At 46.5% G+C, this 21,485-nt stretch overlaps 1 protein-coding gene across 2 annotated transcripts; it reads left to right on the top strand.

The window, feature by feature from the left end:
- Positions 1 to 333: 333 nt before the first annotated feature.
- On the top strand, positions 334 to 19,610 carry APOD (apolipoprotein D). Of its 2 annotated transcripts, XM_026496107.4 has the most exons (6): positions 338 to 434; positions 1,298 to 1,540; positions 5,403 to 5,544; positions 11,685 to 11,806; positions 15,001 to 15,089; positions 18,183 to 19,610. In XM_026496107.4, the coding sequence occupies exons 3-6, from the start codon at positions 5,422 to 5,424 to the stop codon at positions 18,416 to 18,418; spliced, it is 570 nt and encodes a 189-aa protein (XP_026351892.1). In that variant the 5' UTR covers positions 338 to 434; positions 1,298 to 1,540; positions 5,403 to 5,421; the 3' UTR covers positions 18,419 to 19,610. The 2 variants fall into 2 exon arrangements, with proteins under 2 accessions (XP_044239031.1, XP_026351892.1); XM_044383096.3 differs by lacking the exon at positions 1,298 to 1,540 and having other exon boundaries at positions 334 to 434.
- The last annotated feature ends 1,875 nt before the right edge of the window (positions 19,611 to 21,485 follow it).

Here is a 21,485-nt window from a genome sequence, read left to right as displayed (position 1 = left end):
GAGATCAAGAGTCGCATGCTCTACCAACCCAGCCAGCCAGGCGCCCCTCAGTAAATGCTTTGAAGGTAGATCCCTTCCGTTCGATTTATGTATCGAGTGCTTACGATGTGTTCTTGCACTGGGGGTACAGCAAGGAGTCAATGAGACAAATTATCTGCACTTATGTTGCTTATACCTTAGTGGGGAAACCCAAGAAGCAAAAAATACACCAAATCAGGGGTATAATTTCAGGTAAAGCTGTAGCAAGGATATAATTAAGCAGGCCAAGCGGTAGTGAGAAGAGTACTATTTTTCAAAGGTCAGGAAGGCCTTTTAAAGGAAGTGACATTTGAGCAAGGACATGGGAGGACGGAGGGCGAGAGCCAGCAGAGCTCTGAGAGACCCAGCAAGTCAGGGCCTGAATGGAAATCAGAACTTGACCTGTTCCTGAAAAGGTAAAGAACATCCCAAAGAACGAGCTCTCAGGGTCTGGTTATGTCAGTGATTCACTTTTGTTGTTGCTTTCATGTTTATAAGGTCTAGTGCTGTAAATTTCTCTCTATTGCTTAGAAATTGGAGAATGCATTTTATTAGGGAATTGAAGTGTCCTACAAAGGTACTGTCTTATCTGCATGCCCCTAAAAACACCCCCTGCCTTATCACAAAGGCACAGAATCCAAGTCCTAAAATTCAAAGCTGCTCATTCCACCGAGAGAGATGAGGCCCAGCCCAATCTCTGTGGGATGAGCGCTTTAAATCCACTTCCAGCCCAGGCAGGAGGAGGCCCCCAACAATATGCAGCTGGGAGGGGCACAAATGGTCCGGAGCCAGCGGCTGTGCAATATACCTTCGGCATTCTCAGCTCTTAGCCCCAGCTCTTTCCCAGCTGCTCTCTCTCCTGTACACCCAGCTCTGGCGGAGACAGAAATGACAGCCTCTGCTTCACAGCGGGGAGACTAAGACTCAGAGAAGTGGGTGGCTTGCCCAGGCTCACACAAAAAGCCATTTCTAACTCTTAACCTTCACCCCGTTGCCTGAGCCTCGTTCCAGGCCAGGGACCACATGGGGTAGAATTCGTGCTCCATGTCAGGAAATGAGATTGTTGATTTTTCATTTACGCAAATATGAAAAATAAATACCAGATGCTCGAAAACATGTTGCAACTCATCTTACTGGAACTTAAAAGTACATTCTGACTGGGAAAATTAAATTAGAAAACCCACACAGCAAAAAAAAAGATGTTTTGAATGAAATGCACTTTGTCTTTCCCCCTCTCTCACATACACACACACACAGTATCTCATTGTTTCTTTTGCAGGGAGCAGCTGTGAAGGAAATTGGGGGAGGGAGATGGACAAAACATCCCATCTTTGTGTTTGGTACAGAGCTAAGCTTTTAGGCCAGCCTTCCTGAACGGGAGGGGGTGTGGCATGCATTAAAATTGAACATCAATGACCCAATGAAGCTTATAAAATAGCTTGGGAGAAGCCAGTCAACAAGAGAAGGCACCCCAAATTGGATGAGTTTGCATGTGGAAACTGCCTTCATCTTGACAAAAAAGGTACGTCCTGTGGTTTTATTTTCAATTACAATGAATGATGCTTAAACTAGAGAGTCTTGGCTTTTAATTGCCCCCTTTTCAGCTAAAAATAGTGACTAACACGATGGAGGGTTTGTGCCGGCTGCTTTGCAAATTCGGTCTCATTTTTCCTCAAGCACCCTTGCAAGGTAGATACTGTTCGTGCCATTTTCAGATGATGAAACTGTCCCAAACAACAAGTCTAAGAGAAGACTGGGGTGCCAACCCCCTGTTGACTCATTTCCAAGTCTTCTGCTCTTCTAGGCTGTAGAGACAATAAGGAAAGTCTCCCTACACCAGTATTGTCCTAGATAAGTTCTCAGGGAGTTGTCACCCACATGGGCGCCACAGTAAAATTAACTGAAACGTGAACTGGAATTCATCCTGTGACCAGAAAATGCATTTAACAATATGGTACAAACTATTTTCCCGAGAAGACATGCTTTCTCGTTAGATTCAACGGCTAAATGGGTTTTTTAGACCCATTTACTTGTGGAAATGTATTTTGCTTTATCATGTGACATCTAAAAATCTAGTCCCTAATGATCTGCAGCTCTTTGAAATCAGGGACTATGTCCTCACTGATTCGCAGGCGAGAAAGAAAACAGGCTCCTAGGAGACCTGGTGGAAGTTAAAGTTTTGGCTTCAGGGCTTCGCAGGGAGTAACCTGGTTATGTTAACACCATGGAGTACAAAGAGGATGTCAATGCAGGACCGACAGATAGGGTATCCTGGCGATACAGTGTGGGGCTCGTTTAACATACTGAGGCCAGGGCTTCTCCGTGGGGAACTTCAATGAGTGCGAGTTATCAGTTCACAGAGTCAGTGCTGGCCCAGGGTGGGGGCACTACAACCTTAGTAGAAGTATTATTAAATAATTTAATATTTAGCTAAAATAACTTTTATTTTTTTAAAGATTTTATTCACTTATTTGACAGAGAGAGAGACAGCTAGAGAGGGAACACAAGCAGAGGGAGTGGGAGAGGGGGAAGCAGGCTTCCCAGCGGAGCAGGGAGCCCGATGTAGGGCTTGATCCCAGGACCCTGGGATCATGACCTGAGCGGAAGGCAGACGCCCAAGGACTGAGCCATCCGGGCGCCCCTTAAAATAGCACTTAAATTGTATTTATTTTTAAAATATGTAAACTCCCTTCATTAAGGCAATCTTCCCATTAGTATTAGAAGATGATGCAAAAATATAGGTCACACATACCCAAGTCCACAGGTATTTGTTAATAATGTGATTTACCTCTGCTGCGGGATGGGGTTGAGGTCCCAGAGGGAGGGCCTCAGGCCCATCGCCAAGAGGGTTTTTGGCATTGCACGGGAAAGAATTCAAGAGCAAGCCATTAAGAGAAAGGGACAAAGATTTGTTAACTATAGAAAAAAAGGGCTACCTCACAAAGTAGTGGTCCCTCCTCCCAGTTGAGGAAGAGGACACCCCTTTGCCTCTAGTAAAGGGTTTTATAAGTTTTTTTTAATTAGCTAACCATGTAGGGAGGGGCTCACTCCTTAACTTTGGGTTGATCATTGACATTGGGTGGTGAGTTTTTCCATTGTTTTAGGATGGGGAAATTACCGCAGGGAGCAATTTTAAGAATGTCTGATCTTTGTGGCTTTTACTGCCAGAGGGAGTGGGGTCTTGTGGTCTTCCGTGAGTCCGATTTTGTGTCTTTTTATGACTTGCTGTCTCTTAGGTTAAGGGTCAGCCTAAAACCAAAATGGCTTTACTTTGCTCCACTTGTCTCCCGAGTCCTCCCCTTCCGAAGGTGCTCAGCAAGTGCGGAGTGAACTAGAATGGGAGGGGCCTGGAAAAGAAACTATGGATGCCATCAACCCTTTCTCACACAAAAAGTTTTAAACGTAGGAATAAAACTACTCCAAGAGGAGAGGCATCTCTGGAAGAGATGCGAGCAAGGGTAAGAATTAGCCTTGCTCTGAAATCCTCCTACAGAGCTAAAGCACGTGTTTCAGCCCACAATAGAACACTTTGTAATGAGATAGTTGTCAGAGTAAGACAGGGAACTGACTTTTGGTGTAACTGTCACACGGTGAAATGAGGCTCATCGAGGTTACAGAGGTAGGTGTTTCCTGAAAGCCACCAAAGGTGGTGTGCAGAAGGAAACATGTCCCAGGGTCGCTGCAGGAGGGACGGCTGGCGATGGCCCCTGAGTCCCAGCTCTCTGCCCCTTCTGGCACTCAGCTTCCCATCTATACCCCTGGGGGGTTGGGGGCGGGGGTAAATGACCTCTCAAGTCCTGCCAGTCTGGGGGGCCCTGTAGAATGTGCGTAATGTGCGACCATCCTTTGAGGTTGGATCTTCTGAGCAAGGCACTGAGCTTGGAGCCTAGCGAGGGTCAAGAGTAGAGCTCCATGGTTCTAAGAATTTCTTGGAGATGGATACAAATTTTTGTCAGTTCAGGCGATTCCATCATCTCCCAAAAGGTTGAAAGACAGGTGTTGTTTATGGGTGGTAGGAGCTGATGGGAGATGGATTCTCAGAGAAGGTGGGGTCCTACCACAGACTTGGCTTGCTCAAGGGAGGCTCAGCAACCACGCCGCCACCACCATCCCTGGCTGGCAGCTTTCCTCATTATGTAACTGTTCCTTTGAAAACGGAGCAACGAAACCTCCAGAAGAAAAGCTATTGATTATTAAAGGTTATTTGGAGATTTAACCATAATAACGTGGTTATAATTATTCCTGTTATGACATCCTTTTAAACGCTCAGATCTGAGAACATTTTGCGTGCATTGATTCAGTGCTGTTCATTGCAGGGAGAAAGGCAAAGAGCTGGAAATAGCTCCTGTGTGGCTCCAGGCAAGGAGTGGGGGGGGTCACACAGAGGAGAACAGGGCACGAAGCTGGGAAGGGCACTTGGGCCCAAACGCCTGTTGCCAGCTACTGGGCCTCCTCTAGTTAAATGCACATCTATGTCCCTGACAATGCAACTAAAAAATAAATAAGAATAAAAATAAATGCACATCTATGAAAAACAACCCCAACAGAAGTCCAAAGAGGAATTCAGGAAACAATGATTTGCTTCTGTTTTTCATTTTAACAATAACTAGCGTTTATGAAGCATGTTCTCTGTCAGACACCACCATAAATGCTCTCTCTGCAGCATCTCATTTAATTCTCCCAAAACTTCATGAGGTTGGTATGATTATTATTCCCACTTAATAGACCAGGAAGCTAAAGTGTGAACTGGACACAGTTATACTTAGTCTGTGCAAAGCCCGCATTCAAACCCTGTCGGGGCGACTCTGGGGTTCCCAGCCCGTGGCTGCGCGGTCAGGTCTCAGGCTTACTCCTGGGTTGGTGAACAGCCCAGCCAGGTGGGGCAGGTGTGCGGGGTGTGGGTCAGGGAGGCATTTCTCTTATGAATCCCCTAAGACATTGAACGTCGTGCACAGTTTATGTTCATCTTTTTTCTCTTGCATGATTCACTCGACAGCCTCGACCTCCCCCTTTGCCTACCCCCGCCCCACACTGGTTCTCTTCACCAACATGTCTGGACCGTGCCTGACACTGCCAGGTTCTGGGGGTGCCCATCCTGGAAAAATGCATAATTGGGAGGGAGCAGTTGCAAACTAAATCCAACGAGCTCCAACGCCAGGCAGAGTGTGCTCTCGTGGACGTACAAAAGGTCTGCGGAGGCTCCCGGGGGCAGAAGGCCTCCCAGCGCCATTGATGATGGTGACTCAGGTGGCCCTGCAGGGTGACTGTTCCAAGGAGGTTCAGGGGAAGGTCCCCAGAGAGGTCCCCAGAAATTTTCCCCTGGTGACTGCGTGTCCTCGGGAGGCTCAGAACGACTCGAGCTGCTTTGTTTCTCCTGACTCCAGGTTCCATCCAAGCCCCAAGATGGTGACCGCGCTGCTGCTGCTTTCTGCGCTGGCCGGCCTCTTCAGTGCTGCAGACGGACAAGCCTTCCATCTCGGGAAATGCCCGACTCCTCCAGTGCAGGAGAATTTCGATGTGAACAAGGTGTGGTGAAAGGCTAACCTCCTATTTGTTTTGCCTCCCATTTGAATAAACATCCTCCAGGCTCCAGCGTTAGTCACTGCCTTGAGTGCCACAGCAGGCCTTGGGGTGGGTAGGTACGTACCCTATTGGGGGATCCCCAAAGCAGACTCTGAGGCAAGAACTGGGGAGCAGAGGAAGCCCCGTGGGCACGTGGGGAAACGGACAGAGAAGCAGAACAGATACAAAGGACGTCCCTCAACGGCAACACTGTTAACAACAGGGCTCTGTCCTGCTGGGGATCCTCTGAGGAACCGTGTAGAAGGCTCCTCAGATTGTCCCACGGAGGGATGTGAGCGGGCTGTGGGCATTCCCGTGGTGCGGGCAAAGCCTTCCAGCAGCTGGGGAGGCGTGGGCTCAACGGGGTAGCTGGCGGCGTGCGTGGGAGCCGTCCTCGTGGCGGAGGGGAGCCCAGCTAGGCTGAGAGGACATGGGCAGTCCGGGGGCCGCAGCAGCTCCAGGGCTATTATCCGCATTCTACGGGTGCAGAAGCTCAATGTTAGACGGCCCATCCCCTCCCCAGGTCACCCAGCTAATAAATGCAGAGTGGGATTCAAAACTAGGCTTCGCCACAGGGTAGGACACCCACGGGCTCCTCACACAGGGCCTAGAAGAAGACAGAACTCTCCCAAGAGGCTTTCTTGTTCCCTGCACTAAAAAGATAACAATATAATCAGATGCCCCATATGTGGTTTTTCTTCCTGGGATCAGGCCCAGCCTTACTGTGTATGCGTGTCCATCTATCCACGCAGGGAACAGCGGCAAGAGGCAGCTATTGGATAACATGAACGGCTTCCATTGCCGCGAACTCGTGCCTAGAATCTCTCTCTTAAGACATTTTCTCATTAGTGGGAAATATGGATCTTTTTTAAGAGGCAGTACTTGTGGTGGGTGATATTAAAATTGTTATCAGTCACTCACTCCTCACTGCGAATGAGTGTGGGGATGGGACCTCTTAGGGGATGGAGTAGGAAGAGGAGTGAGGGAAGAGAGCTCAGAGCCTGTGGGCTGTGGGGAAGGAGCACCATCAATGGAGAGTCACCCAGGGGAGGCAGGGAGAACAGTCCACATTGACTTACTCCGTTACTATTAGGGCTGGTCCCTTTATTCAGGTAACCCTGCTAAGCCGCAGACCTTCCAGAAAAAATCCAGGGAATTTGAATTATAGTTCAATTTGGGGATAAAAATCCCAAGACACTTTGAAAATTGTAGTTGATCTATATTTACAAAAGTCCTTTGAGGAATAAAGCAGGATGTTTACAAAAGTTTTATTGAAATATAATTCATATACCATATCATTCACCTGTTTAAAGTTCACTTTCAAGGTTTTTTTTTTGTATAATCACAGAGTTATGAAACCATCACCACAATCAATTTTAGGATATTTTCATCATCCCTACCCATAAACAATCACTCTCCATTTCCCCCCCACCCCTCCCTGCCCCAGGCAACCAACTCTCGGTCTCTATGAATTTGCCTATTCTGGACATTTCATAGAAGTGGAATCATATGGTATGTGGTCTTTTGTGACTGATATCTGTTACTCAGCATAATATTTTCAAGGCTTAGCCATATTGTACAATGTATCTGTGCTTCATTCCTTTTCATTGGCAAATAATATTCTACTGCGTGGATGATGCCACATGTTATTTATCTGTTCATTGTTTGGGTTGTTTATCCTTTAAACTATTAGGAATAATGCTGTTATAAGCATTCATGTACAAGGTTTTTGTGTGTTTGTTTTTGTGGGAGTTTTTTTTTTTTTTTGGACATATATTTTCAGTTCTCCTGGGCATAGACCTAGAAGTAGAATTGCTAGGTCATATGGTAACTCCACGTTAACCTTTTGAGATATTGGCCAGGCTGTTTTCCAAAAGAGCTGCATCGCCATTTTACGTTCCCATCAGCAGTGTCTCACACCAATTTCTCCATATCTTTGCCCACACTTGTTGTTATCATTTTTTTGATTATAGTCCTTAAAATTTTAGTGGGCACGAAGTGGTATCTCATCGTCGTTTTGATTTGCATTTCCCTGATGGTTGATGACGTTGAGCGTCTTTTCATGTGTTTATCGTCCATTTGTATAGCTTCTTTGAAGAAATGTCTGAGTCCTTTGCCCATCTTTTACTTGGGTTATTTATCTTTTAATTATTGAGCTCTGAGAGTTATTTACATGTTTTAGATACAAGTCTCTTGTCAGATACAGGATTTGCAAATATCTCCTCCAGCCTGTGGGTTGTCTTTTCACTTTACTGACGCATTCTTTGAAGCACGGAAGTTTTTGATATTGACGAGGTCTAATTCATCTATCCTGTCCTTTTGTTGCTTGTGCTTTTGGTATCTAAACAATCATTCCCTGGGCGCCTGGGTGGCGCAGCGGTTAAAGCGTCTGCCTTCGGCTCACGGCGTGATCCCGGCGATCTGGGATCGAGCCCCACATCAGGCTCCTCCGCTATGAGCCTGCTTCTTCCTCTCCCACTCCCCCTGCTTGTGTTCCCCCTCTCGCTGGCTGTCTCTATCCTGTCGAATAAATAAATAAAATCTTTAAAAATAAATAAATAAATAAATAAATAAATAAATAAATAAATCATTGCCTGATGCAAGCTTATAAAGATTTATTTCTAAATTTTCTTATAAGAGATTTATAGTTGTAATCCTTACATTTAAGTGTGTGGTCGATTTTAAGTTAAGCTTTGTGTATAGCGTGATACAGAAGTCCAACTTTATTATTTTGCCAGTGGCTATTCAGTTGTCCCAGAACTATTTGTTGAGAAGACTGTTCTTTCCCCCATCAAATAGTCTTGGCATCCTTGTTGAAAATCAGTTGGCTATATGTGTAATAGTTTATTTTTGGACTCTCAATTCTATTCCATTGTTCTGTATGTCTATCCTTAGGCCAGTGCTTTACAGTATTGATCGCTATAGCTTTGTAGTAAGTTTTGAAATTAGAATATATGAGGCCTCCAACTTTGTTCTTCTGGCTACTCTGGGCCCTTCGTATTTCCACATGAATTGTAGGATCTGTTTGTCGATTTCTGCAAAGAAGCAGAGTTGGTGTTTTGTTTTGTTTTGTTTTGTTTTTATGAAGACTGGACTGAATCTAGATCAATCTGGAGAATATAGTCATCTTAACAATTTTAAGCCTTCCAATCCATGAACATATGTTATCTTTCCACTTACTCTTAGGTCTTCTTAAATTTCTTTCAACAATTTTTTTTTATTTTTCAGAGTATAAGTTTTGTGTTTATTTGGTTAAATTTATTCATAAGTATTTTATTCTTTTGATGTTATTGTAAATGAAAATCTCGTGTTCATTCTAAGTATAGAAACCCATTTGATTTCTGTATATTGATCTCGTATCCCTCAACCTTGCTGATTTCATTTATTAGTTCTAATGTTTTTTGTGTGTGTGGATTCCTTAGGATTTTCTATTACAAAATCATGTTATCTGCAAATGGAGATAGTTTTACTTCTTCCTTTCCAGGATTCTTTTTTCTTTTCTTTTTGTTTCTTTTTTTTTTTTTAGAGAGAGAGAGAGGGAGAGTGCACGTGTGCACAAACACGGAGGGGCAGAAGGTGAGGGAGAGAGAGGATCCCAAGAAGGCTCCACAATCAGTGTGAAAACTGACTCGGGGCTCAATCCCACAAACCCCAAGATCATGATCAGAGCCAAAATGAAGCGTCAGAAGCCCAATCAACTGAGCCACACAGGCGTCCCTCCAGGCTTCTTTTTAAACATTGCATTCTCCTTATGTGGCTAGAGAAACAGACCCAAACCATGAAAGGGCTTTCACAAAAATATTATGAAATTATAAGAGAGCATGACACGAAAAGCAATCTTCCACCTCTGAGTTTCCTCTTTTCTGGAAAATTATGCTTCTTCGGTTTTAATTGTGGAGCACTGAAGTCACCTTAACAATAATAGAACTATTTTATTTTTTAAATTTTTAAAAGATTTTATTTATTATTTGAGAGAGAAAAAGAGAGATTGAGAGAAGGAGCTGGAGGAAGGGCAGAGAGAGAAGCAGGCTCCCTGTGGAGATGGGAGCCCTATGCGGGGGGCTCCATCCCAGGAACCTGGGATTATGACCTGAGCCGAAGGCAGGCACTTAATCGACTGAACCACCCAGGCGCCCAATAATAGAACTATTTTATATGTTCTGTATAAAGTGGAGCGTTTTTTGAGGATGCCTGGGAAACCAAATGATCTTTAACCTTATTTTTTGGTGCTTTAAATGAATGTTAATTTCAGTGCTTTTAATTGGAAGATGTGCTATAATAAATAGTGGAAAACTTATGTCATAAACGGGGGGGAGGGGGAGGCGGCGGAATATATTTGAGCAAAGAGCCATGTGACTGGAGCAATACTGCCCCCTGTTTGCAGGACACTCTCAGTTCAAATTCTGACTTTTTTGAAGATGAGCGCATCTCTGATTTTCCTTTGCTGAGTAATACATTTTAAAATTTCTAAAATACTTTGAATTAATATTTTGACTAAGTAAATATATTCACATGGTTCAAAATTCTAAAGTACCAAAGAACATTCGATGAAAAGTTTTTCTCCTACCCCTGTTTCCCTACTACTCCAGTTTCCCTCCCTAGTAGCAACCAGTAAAAACAGTTCATTGTGTATCTTTTGGGAGATAATGTATACGTACAGAAATACATATATAATTGCAGTAGGCAGAACAATGTCCACACCCTGATCCCTGGAACCTCTGAATATGCTACTTTCCATGGAAAAAGGGGGATTTTGCTGATGTGATTAATGTTATAGACTTGGAGATGGCAAGAGTGGCCTGGATTATCCAGTGGGCCCAGTCTAATCACTGAAAGCAGAGACCCTTCCCCAGATGTGGTCAGAGAGGTGTGATAACGGAACAAGAGTCAGAGAGATGTAAGGTGAGAAGGATCTCACCCACTTTTGCTGTCTCTGAAGACGGAGGGAGGGGTTCACCAACCAAGGAATGTGGGTGGCCTCTAGAATTGGACAAGGCAAGAAGACAGAGTCCTCTAAAGCCTCTAGAGGCTCTGCCAACACCTTGATTTTAACCAAGCTCACCTGATGTGCAGAACTGTGATGAACAGAACTCAGAGGCCATAGATTTGTCTTGTAAGCTCGTGGTAATCTTTTATAGCGGCAATAGAAAATGGATGTGATAACCTTTCCCCCCATTTCCCCACATACTCTGTTTTTCACCCAGCTCTTTTTCCATTAAATGTATCTTGGAGATAATTGCATATGACTCCTTTAAAAGAGGGTATATAACATCCCATTGTATGGATATGCCATCATTGACGACCCAGGTCCCCTACTAATGCTCACTTAGACTCTAGTTTCCTGTCTTTTGTTCTTAGAAATAATATTATAACAAATAACCTCATATAAGCACTCTACGTGTTTTCAGCCTTGCTAGGTAATTGCCAAATAACCCTCCCATGAAGTTTGTAAACTGGAGTAGTCTCCATGCAAGGCAATGCATGGAAGCATGAAAATCCCTGTCTCCCCTCGCCCTCACCCAGACCGTTGCACACTTCCTTTACCGTTGACTCTGTACACGAAGTTACGAACTGAGACCAAGCCCCCAGTGGAAGAATGATATCAGTCTTCTAACTTCTGATCACTTGCCAAAAGCCTTTGTGACCAGCTCCCTGTCCGGGGTCGTATGAGGAGAATTCAACCAACTCTGGAGTCCCAGGTCCCCACAGTGAACATATCTGACTTTGAACACAATTCAGAGATGCATCACAGAACCATCAAATCCTTGAGATGGTACCTTACATCACCTGGACTGCTCGCTCTCTTTTGCAGAGTCTAGAATTTCACATAGATTTCGGCTGGAGGGGCCGCTGACAGCATATCTAAATAAAGAGCACTTTAGGAATAAAATGTGGCATTCGCCCAATGCCTGCACGGCCAATTCACTTACTCTCCTTTGAATCAATATCTTGCTCAGTTGCTGTCGGGAACAATGCAGCCCATTTTGCTTGGTTTCCCCAGGAAAGGGCTCTGCTCTAAAAGACAACAATAGGGAAGACTTTGCAAGTCCCCAGGGAGCCACAGAGTTTTCTCTACTTATTTGTTATTATTGTTATCTCTGCAGTATCTTGGACGATGGTACGAAATTGAGAAGATCCCAGTGAGCTTTGAGAAGGGAAGTTGCATCCAAGCCAACTACTCGCTAATGGAAAACGGAAACATCAAAGTGATAAACCAGGAGCTGAGGTGAGTGGCTGTGGTTTCAAAAGCAGCACAGTCCTGGAGCCAGCCTGCAGAGAGCTGTCCTGGGGTGACGGGGTGTCTTGCAGTCTAGTTCAGGGGGGATGCAGATGGGGCTGGGTCTACACTGACTGCTCACAGCGGGTCCTGAGATGGAAGCTGTTGGCGGGTGGAATGGTGGGGACTAGAAGCCACTCATTCATTTGCAAGACCACTTGCCGAACATCTTACTGTATTGTGTCCTCCCTGTGCGCACTGGGGACCTGTTGTACGTGTACTCCCTGTGAAAGTCACTAGGGACTCAACAGGAATCCAAAGTGCAGGGTTCCTGCTCTCATTGCAAAATAGACACTCTGGTAGCAAACGACAGGGGGGACCTTCTCATCTGATCTCCAAACCAAGAGAAGCCCTTTCTAGGTTATCTACTGACAGAGGACTATCAGCTCTGTTCGAATCCTTCCAGGAACTGGTTGCTCATCACCTTCCGTGACAATCTAGTCCATCTCCAGACAGCTTGGACTATTAGAGACATAGTCACACTCTAGCTTATATGAGCAGGATAGCCTGTAGAAGTATACTTTTCTATTACTGAGGGCTTCTAACGGATTTCTATTTGATACAAAAATTCCTACTTTAGAAAGCAAACATAAACTTTAAAAAAGCCTCAGAAAGGGCTCCTTACCACCTTCCATCAACAAAGATAAAAGCAACAATAAATGATAGTAACAAATATTAAGCATTTCCTATGTGCAGGGCACTCTTCTGTATGTGTGTGTTTACATGTGTGGACCTATATGTATGTATATGTAAATGAGTATACATATTCATTTAATGCCCATAGCGACCCTGATGTAGGTACTATTATTAACCCCACTTTTCTAGATGAAGAAACTGAGGTACAGAGAGGTAAAGTACTGTGCCTAAGGGCCACGCAGCTTATAAGCAACAACAAGGAGATTCAACCTGGGGAGAAGTGAGATGGGGAAGAGGACAGAGGACACGTGAAAGGAAGGCTGGGGGTGAAGGGTTGACCCTCCTGTTCCCTGCAGGATCTGAGAACAGTGTTCAACTCCAGGAACACCACCACAACCCAGCCTGGAAGTTACTCAGCCTCAGAGAGGCTTTGTGTGGCCGCCCGATTACCCACTAAGCTTCCTGTGCGCCAGAACTCAGTGGGGGGACTCCCTGGCCCTGCATGCTCCTAGAAACAAAGTAAGAATCTTAAGGGCCTGCAAAGAGAAAAACAGCTCATTTTAGAGCCCAGGAAGGGCTACAGGGTTTGGGATGCCGGCACCTATCTAAAGTTGCAACGACTTCATTTCAACTATTCTGTCCCATTCTGTCACCAACAGTCAGACAATGACACAGATCCCCAAACCCGTGAGAGTCTTCGGATTGTCCTTTGGAGCTGGCCGGGAGTCCTCTTGAACTGTATCCTGGGTATTAGATTGCTCTGCCTGCAGGGTCACATCTGTTTAAGGTACAAGGGCACGTGGAGGAAGGTTTGCTAGTGCCGGAGAGTGGTATGGTTTCCTTTCAGGAGTACTGCAGGATGGGCAGAGCCCCAGCACGGAGTCCGAGCAAACTACTCTCAGCAGGGCCAGAGAACTTGAGGGCCAAAGCAGCTGGGAGCTGAAGGGCTCAGGCTGGGGAGTTAGGCTGCCCGGTTTCAAATCCTGGCTCATTCAGTTACTAGCAATGTGATCTTCGGTGAGTCATGGTCATTCTCTGAGCCTCAGTTTCCCCTCTGTAAAATGGCAATAATCATAGACCCTCCCTCCATAGGCTTTGTGAGCATCGGATGAGGTAACACGTGTAAATCGCTTGGAACAGTGTTCGGTGTGGAGTAATCATTTAATAAATACAGCCTATTCTGCGAATCTGCAGCTGCACTTGAAAACGCGAGTGTGTTTTTTTCCATGAACAAACTGTGAGTTGATGATCAGAGACCAGTGTTTTGAAAACTGTTCTGGACAAAACATAAATGATGAAGGAAAGGGGAAAAGTCTGTTGAGAAGAGGCTGGTTGGTTGCTAAGCAACTGGAGGCAGATGGAAACGGACCATCCTCCTGTCTTCCCAGCTGAGCCCCAGGTGACAGCGCAGGGCATGGTCTGCAGCGCTACCTGATGACGAGCAGACGCTGCGTCCAGCCGCATCGGAGTCATTTGCCATCCTTCCTTACCTGCTGCTCGTTGTCTGGTTTCTGGGACGTCCATCACCACTAACCGTAGCCTACTGACTTTCTAACACACGCTGTTTCTCTAGCTTTAGTGTGTCTGCCCCTTGAGTGATGAAAGCGCCGCCCCTCCGTCGGCTTCCTCGGAAGAGCGCTGTGCTATGCGAGCCCCTCCTGCAGCGCGTCCCCAGGCCTTTTCCCTCTCCCCGAGCTCCCCGGGGTCATTGCACGGTCCCCGGAAATGGAGCCAGCTCCCTTCAAAAGCGTCACAGTACTTCATCCGATCTAAGCCCATCGCTTTTAAGACACATCACCATTTTATAAACCACTGAGAAACAAATGACACTGCCAATTGTGAGTGTAAGGTGGCATTCCGTGTAAGATGTGCATTTCTGCACACTTAACGTCTCTGGGAATCACAAGTGTTTCCTCACCGCCTGCTTTACCAGGCCAGTGTCAAAATCCCCCACACTCAGCAGAGGCTTGCAGGACTGGACAGGGCTGTCCGAGCTCAGGGGTATGAGCGCCTCTACGGGACAGATGAAGTCACGTGATGTCACGGAGGCCCCCCCCCCCCCAAGAGCAGGAAAATCTTGCACATCGCCAGACTTTCAGTAATCACAGCGGTCCTTGTCTTTTTCCTCATTCTCATTTTTAAAGAAGCGAATCTTCTTCCTGTATTGGGTTGTTTTGTTTGTTTGCTTTTCCCTTCTCTTTTACTCCCTCCCTCTGGAGTCTGAGAGCAGGAAATGGCCTTGCAGGACTCAAAAAACAGCCCTCAACGGCAAGGGCCTACCACGTTATCCGGCCCTGGAGCATTTCAGTTGTTGCTTCTTAGCACTCCAAGGTCGTCTTCCTCCGCTTGGTCTGAGACAGTGACAAAGAAAGGGGACAGAGCCTTCCTAACCAGCAATCACAGGCTTGGCCCCCTGGTCCTTAGTGTCATGAATCTTGCCTTTCATTGATTTTTGGCTTCCCATGAGTTAAGGGTTTTTTTGTTTGGTTTGTTTTAACTCATTGCAGATCTGATGGAACCGTGAATCAAATTGAAGGTGAAGCCACCCAGGGCAACCTTACGGAGCCTGCCAAGCTGGGAGTGAAGTTTTTCTGGTGTAAGTATTCACTTCCCTCGGGAGGTTTCAGGGGTAGGAGATATGTAAACCAAAGGCTAGAGCCCTGGGTTGGAGCACTCCTGTCACATGAGTGTCCCCTGTAGTGACTTGATACATAATTATTTGTTGAGCACCTGGTCCATGCCAAGCTCGAGGCTAGGCGCCGAAGCTGCGGTGATGAGCCAGGCAGAACTGGCCCTTGTGCTTGCGGGGCTCACACCCCACTGTGGATACTGCTAAGTACCCAGGCCTTGCCGTAAAACTACCACCTTTCAATAGAGGACGCTCAGACGGCAGCACACAGAGCATGAGCAGAAGGAGACCCAATCCCGTCGTGTTTCCCAGAAGGAATGGAGGCCCGAAAAATCCGTAGTTAGTAGTAGTTAGTATTGGTATTGTTAGCAGAGCAATTGATATGTGCAAAAGCTTGGAAGCAAGAGATGACAAGAGAGAAGGTAGGGTTGAGCCCTGGCTCTGTCTGCCACTTTCTCGCCACACTGTGGGGTTCCCTGAGGGATATTTGATCACGGGCATTTGCCCTCTGAGCTCTGGGCTCACTGAGGAATGGACACAGGCAACAGAGAAAGCACCAAATATTAGCTTTACTATTGATGTAGACACACTGGAGAAGCCAGCTCAGAAACGTGAGACTTACTAATGCCTAAAGTGCTCGAGGGTCCCTCTTGCCACCCAAGTCGCAGACACTGAAGTCACAGCTGCAAGAGGAATCACTACCACCCACCCCCCCACCAAGCCCCTAGAGGGAGGCAGAGAGGAAGCTCTTATTTTATACACCAAGATAGGAATGCTGGGAGATAAAAATAGCTCTGCCTGCACATGTGACCATGGGCAACTAACTTCACGTCTGCGCCCGGTATTGTAAGGGTAAAGGAGATGTCACGTGCTCCGCAAGCTGTAAAGGCTTTGTACATGTCAGTTTCTCTCGTTTATTTCCACAAATAAGATAGTCAAAGTGCAAAAAAGCTAGATGATGGAGGCAAGGTCACTGGACTAATTAGAGGCAGACCTGGGACCAAAACGTAGGACTCCAAACTCTCAATTGAGGGATGGGGAAGGGAGGCAAGGCCAAATATTATGTGCACAACCTTCTGAAGGGAGCCTGCAACAGGAGCTAAAAGAGCAGGGCAAGCAGAGGAGGAGGGGATTTATTCCGGTGGAGGGGTCAGATGCTTGCCCTGGGTCTTCCAGGGTGTGTGGGACATAATGGCGAAGGCTGTCCCAAATGCAGGAATGATGTGAGGGAGGCCTGGAGAGAGAAGCCCAGAGGATGGGCAGATATATGGAGCATGAGACAAGACTGAGCAGAGCCTCAAAAGCCACGTTCATGGGGTGAGGTGCCTCCCGTAAGCAGTAGGAGGCTGTCAGAGTTTTCTAATAAAGAGACATGGAAATGTTCTTTGCTAAGAGGAAATGTCTGGGTAAGTGAGTCTTGAGAGCTAGACCCTGTGGGAGGGAGACAGCATGTGAACGCCTGGTTGTGTGCAGGGGGGGCACGATGCCATTGCCAGAAGAGGTTGGAAGACATATTTCCCCAGACTACTCAGGGCTGCAGAGTTCTCGGTCCAGCTGGGAACATTCCAAGCAGTGGAAATTCACAGAGAGCAGATATAGAATGAATACAAGCTCTCATGGGTGAGCCCGGCAGGCAGGCACCAACAGTGCTAGAAAGGTAAGTCAGAAACAGCACTCAGTGTGGGCCCCATAGCCTCGTATAGGCTTCGGTCCACCAGATGTCCTCCGAGTGTCCTTCTGTTCTCATGTTTAAAAACAGACAGAAAGTCAGGGAGAGGAGGGACCTTGTTGGGTGGTCATCAGGACTAGCCCTCTTGTGTTATCCTAATGACCAGCTGGGTCCTTGACACCCAGCCAAGCTCTAACCTCTCACACACTGCCTTCTTCCATGTCCACCTTCCCATGGTCATTCACGAGTGTTGAGATCTGGTTTGACTTGGGAAACAGAGGGATTATTTTTGAGTGGAGGAGGTGGGATGCTTGAAACCCAGGAAAGCAAACCACACATGAAGGCATACGTGTGCTAATCTTTTGTTCTTATGGGATCGGCACACAGCTTTCTCCCATTTGGGTTCATTTTCCACTTAACTTTAACAAGATGGGCTATGACTTTTCCTTGCCTTAGATCTTGGCTGTGGAGGTAAGTTCATAGAGGAAGTTTCTGGATTCAGATGGAGAAGGTAAATCCTCCTTCTCTTTTCATAAGGACCCTTGAATGCTGAGTTTTTGATACTTTGCAGATGTCAGTCAATGAATCTTTATAGGCCCTTCGTGAGGAAGAGTTTATAACCTGTTAACACCTGATTTACCATATTCTTAAGAACAGAGGACCTTTTGAAGGTCACAGAGAAAGAAAAACAAATCAACATTAGTCCTTAATTCCTTCCCTAGGCAGATTCTAGAGGAAGCTGGGAAGTACAGACTTGGAAAAGCCTGGGGCCTCTGGCCTCACACATTCTTTTTTTTAATTTTTTTTCCTAAAGATTTTATTTATGTATTTGTCAGAGAGAGAGCAGAAGCAGAGGGAGCTGCAGGCAGACGAAGAAACAGACTTCCCACTGAGCAGGGAGCCCAATACAGGACTCGATCCCAGGACTCTGGGGTCGTGACTTGAGCCGAAGGGAGACACTTAACCAACTGAGCCACCCAGGCGCTCCTCACCTCAGTCTTGACTCCACTTATCTAAGTGTTGTCTCCATTTGTACTAGAACTAAGTGCAGCCTGTTAGTCCAGGGGGTCCAGCAAAGCCCCCTCTACCGTCGCCTTCTGCAGACCGACCTGCTACCAGGGAGGGAGGATCGAGAATGATGGCTCTGAGCTCTGGGTGCACATTGGAATCACGGGGGAGCCTTCAAGGGTCCCAACCACCTCCACATCAGAATCTGGGCAGGCCTGGAGGGGGTGGCCTAGGAGTTTTCAAAGCTCCCGTAAGATTCGCACATGAAGCCAGAATTAAGAAGCAGTGTTATAGGAGAACTAGGACCCTGGCTTCCAGGATCCTGGAGATGAAGGTTCCTCTTGCCCTGGTCCCTCTTAACACTGCCCTCCTCTGGTTCTCAGTGATGCCGTCGGCTCCATACTGGGTCCTGGCCACTGACTACGAGAACTACGCCCTCGTGTACTCCTGCACCACAATCGTCTGGCTTTTTCACATGGATCATGTTTGGATCTTGGGAAGAAACCCTTATCTCCCTCCAGAAACGGTGACCTATCTAAAAGATATCCTGACCTCTAATGACATTGACATCGAGAAAATGACTATCACAGATCAGGTGAATTGCCCGGAGTCACTGTGAGAGGCTCTAAAGGGAACCTGCATTCACTCTGTGTTACTTCTTTCGCTTTGCTTTCCCCCACTCCCACCCCACCCCTCATAGAGACCAACCAGCCACAGCAAACGGTTGCAAACCCCAGAAGGGAAATTTGACAGCAGAAGCCCGTGGAGAGAAAGTCAAGGAAAGTTGGCCCAAACACTTAGCCATGCACCAGTCTGTGACCTTACCAGTCTAATAATAAACTTGTTGCTGACCTGCTGTGCTCACAGTAGATTCTGAATTGATTATTGTGGGGTTTTAATTACAAGCTTCTGTTTGGAGATCCTTGAACAGTCCTGTTGAAAGATATGAAGCAGTGCACAGCTTAAAGGTAACAATCCTTTTCTGGAAGGGGAAAGCCGATAGCAAAGGCCTATGACGGGTGGCCTGAATCCAGGTATCCCCATCCTGCAGTGGGCAGTCCTTTAGGGGGAATCATGTATAATTTTTGAGTCTCTGACAGGCAGTTTCTTTGAAGTATTTACTTTCTCATCAGGAGGTCCTCAGAGTCAGGCTAACATAGCAGACCATCTTAGGGTCTGTGCAGGAGAGAATCGATAAGGGAGAGGACTATGGGGATTTTTTTTTTAATTAATTTTGGGAGGTCTTGCATTCAACTGGTATTTACTGAGGCCCAGCTGCATTCCAGGCACTGAACCCTTGTCATCGCACAGAGGCTCACAGACTAGCGAGGGAGACGGAGCAGTACAGATGCGAGTATAGTCCAAGCTGGGGAGTGCCGCGGTAGCAGCACGTGGAGGGGACCGCCGGCAGCTCCGAGAAAGTCTCAATCCTTGCAAGACATAGGGGCCCACAGGGTCGCACAGTCACGCCTCTGGGTGTCCCAACTTCAGAGAATCGGGAACCACCTTGAGTTTTGTTCGTTTTTGGTTTTGTTTACATCATGACTTTTAAAATCAGAAAGACCTCAGACTTCTCCTCCTGCAATTTCACTTAGTTCACATCGCAGTTGTGACCTACCAGCGCTTTGGGAAATGAAGACAACATGAAGCCATCTGATTATAGAGTTTTGCTTTTTCAGCATGAGCATAAGATATGAATTTCCTTGAGTGCTAGAGACTTTTTAATGCTTTATATTAAAGGTTACCAAAATCCCAAGCATCTTAAGGGGTACAGTTTTCCTTTTACTAAATAAATATGACCTCAGATTGTAGCTTCCAGTTCGAAATTCCTAAAGTCTGAAAACTACCAGGCAAAAAGACGGTAAGGGGGAGGTAGGTACTGAAGGAGAAGACCCTCTCCCCAGCTCTGCCTGCCAATGTGCCCTGCGCTTTCTCATGCCGCCCACCCGACCAGACGGCACTTGGCTCCTCAAATACTGTTACCCCTAAGAGTTACCGGCCTGTCTCTTATCTCATGGTACAAAATAAGTTGTGACTGCGTTCCTCTTAACAGCTGTCTGGTAACATCAAAGACCGTGAAGGTGACCACAGTTGGTACCTTTTACAGTGTCTTGCCCGACACATAGCCTCAAAGTGCGTATGGGAAGGAGCTGCTGACTGGATGCATAGACGGATAGACTGGAGTTTCCCAGTAAAGGAAAAGGGACCTGTGAAGCAGATATCAGGGATGACTAAACCAGAGAAAAACTTTTGGGAATCCAGTGGGAAGCATGCAGGCACCAGGTAGCAAGAGGAAACCAAGGGAAAAGAACAAAAAACCCAAAAGGGAGAGGAAAAGAAGGGAAGTGGGAAAAAACAGCAAACTAGAGACAGTAGTAGAGAATAAATCCCCATGTATCTATGGTCGGCTCTAACAGTCATCAACATCTCACCAATCTGGTTTTGCTATCCTCCAGCTCCCCCCCCCCCAATATTTTTGCTAGAGGGTTTGAAACAAATCCCAGATATCACATCCCTTAGTTTGCCTATAACTGCCTACGTACAAATCTCTAGCAGATACAGGTACTTTTTAAACTAACAAACAAAAAAGTAAGGTTATATGTTATATCCTGAAGGTGCTCAGAGAATGCAATTTCAATGTGATTGAAAGATTATTTTATGTAATCCAGATGAAAGGGAAGCAGCATGCACAAAAATGTTCATCACAGTTTTACTTGCAGCAGCCTCCAAACCAAAAGGAGCTAAGCTGAAGCTAACACTGACAGCAGAGGAATGGGATCATACTGGTGGGACTTGACGTAGCGTGCGTTCATTGAAGTTCCTGGTTATGAAGACAAGGCAGCCACGAGAGAGCCGGTGCCGGCCGACCCAGGCGCCTTGCTTGGCGTGGGGGGCGGGGTCCCTGCGCACAGCCGGGCTGCCTGCAGAGCGGGCGTCTGGAGCCACGCCCGGCTGGACCAGGACGTGCCCACCGAAGCTGGTGACCGCCAATCCACAGGCAGAGCAGGAACGTCCGACTCTTGCGGCCTGAGTCGACAGAAAAGATACATGAGGTCGATCAAATCAGGACTTGACTTTAAGAGATCTGGAGAGGGGATGGTTGAAAACCCTGGACCCTGAGGTCATGTTGTTTGGGGTGCCCATTGTTGGTGACGCACCACTGAAGTTTACGAGAGCGTGCAACAGAATGCAGAGACGAGCAGGGACCCCACGCAAGGCCCCTAACAGAGCAGCTCCGGTAGCTGACGGCTTGCTGGGTCCCGGCTCCAGTTCCCGTGCAGCTTAGCTGTCTTAGGCTCTTGTCTCGGGATTTGTGCAAGATTAGCCACACACACACCAGGTTTTTTTTTTTTTTTTTTTTTTGAGGTAACTTGACTGAGTGAATGTTCCTTGCAACCAAAATAGCACTAAGACAAAAGTGTTCACATAATGTTGAGTGAAAAAAAGAATGTACCATTGTATCTATGCTATACTTACAGTCACATGAAACGAAGGCACAGAATCAGGGACTAAAAGTGAACAGAGAAAATGAAAGCAATTAATGTGTTAGAGTGCTCGAATTACAAGGTGATTTTCCCCTTTGTAATTTTTGCTGTAGGTGTTTGTAGTGTAGGGCCCAAAACTACAGACCCGAAGACTTCCTTCTCATTCAACCTGACCCTCTGGCAAGTCTAGCACCAAGCAAG

Source organism: Ursus arctos, unplaced genomic scaffold (genome assembly GCF_023065955.2).
Source record: "Ursus arctos isolate Adak ecotype North America unplaced genomic scaffold, UrsArc2.0 scaffold_4, whole genome shotgun sequence".
In the NCBI taxonomy this organism is placed as follows: Eukaryota; Metazoa; Chordata; class Mammalia; order Carnivora; family Ursidae; genus Ursus; species Ursus arctos.
The sequence above is the reverse complement of the archived record's forward strand: the minus strand, read 5'-3'. Positions and strand labels throughout refer to the sequence as shown.

Bases quoted from the DNA above. Each gene is read 5' to 3' on its own strand.
- APOD (XM_044383096.3), top strand. From the start codon at position 5,422: ATGGTGACCGCGCTGCTGCTGCTTTCTGCGCTGGCCGGCCTCTTCAGT. The intron at 11,807-15,000 runs GTGAGTGGCTGT...AACTCATTGCAG, and splicing joins GTGATAAACCAGGAGCTGAG to ATCTGATGGAACCGTGAATC. The intron at 15,090-18,182 runs GTAAGTATTCAC...TCTGGTTCTCAG, and splicing joins GGGAGTGAAGTTTTTCTGGT to TGATGCCGTCGGCTCCATAC.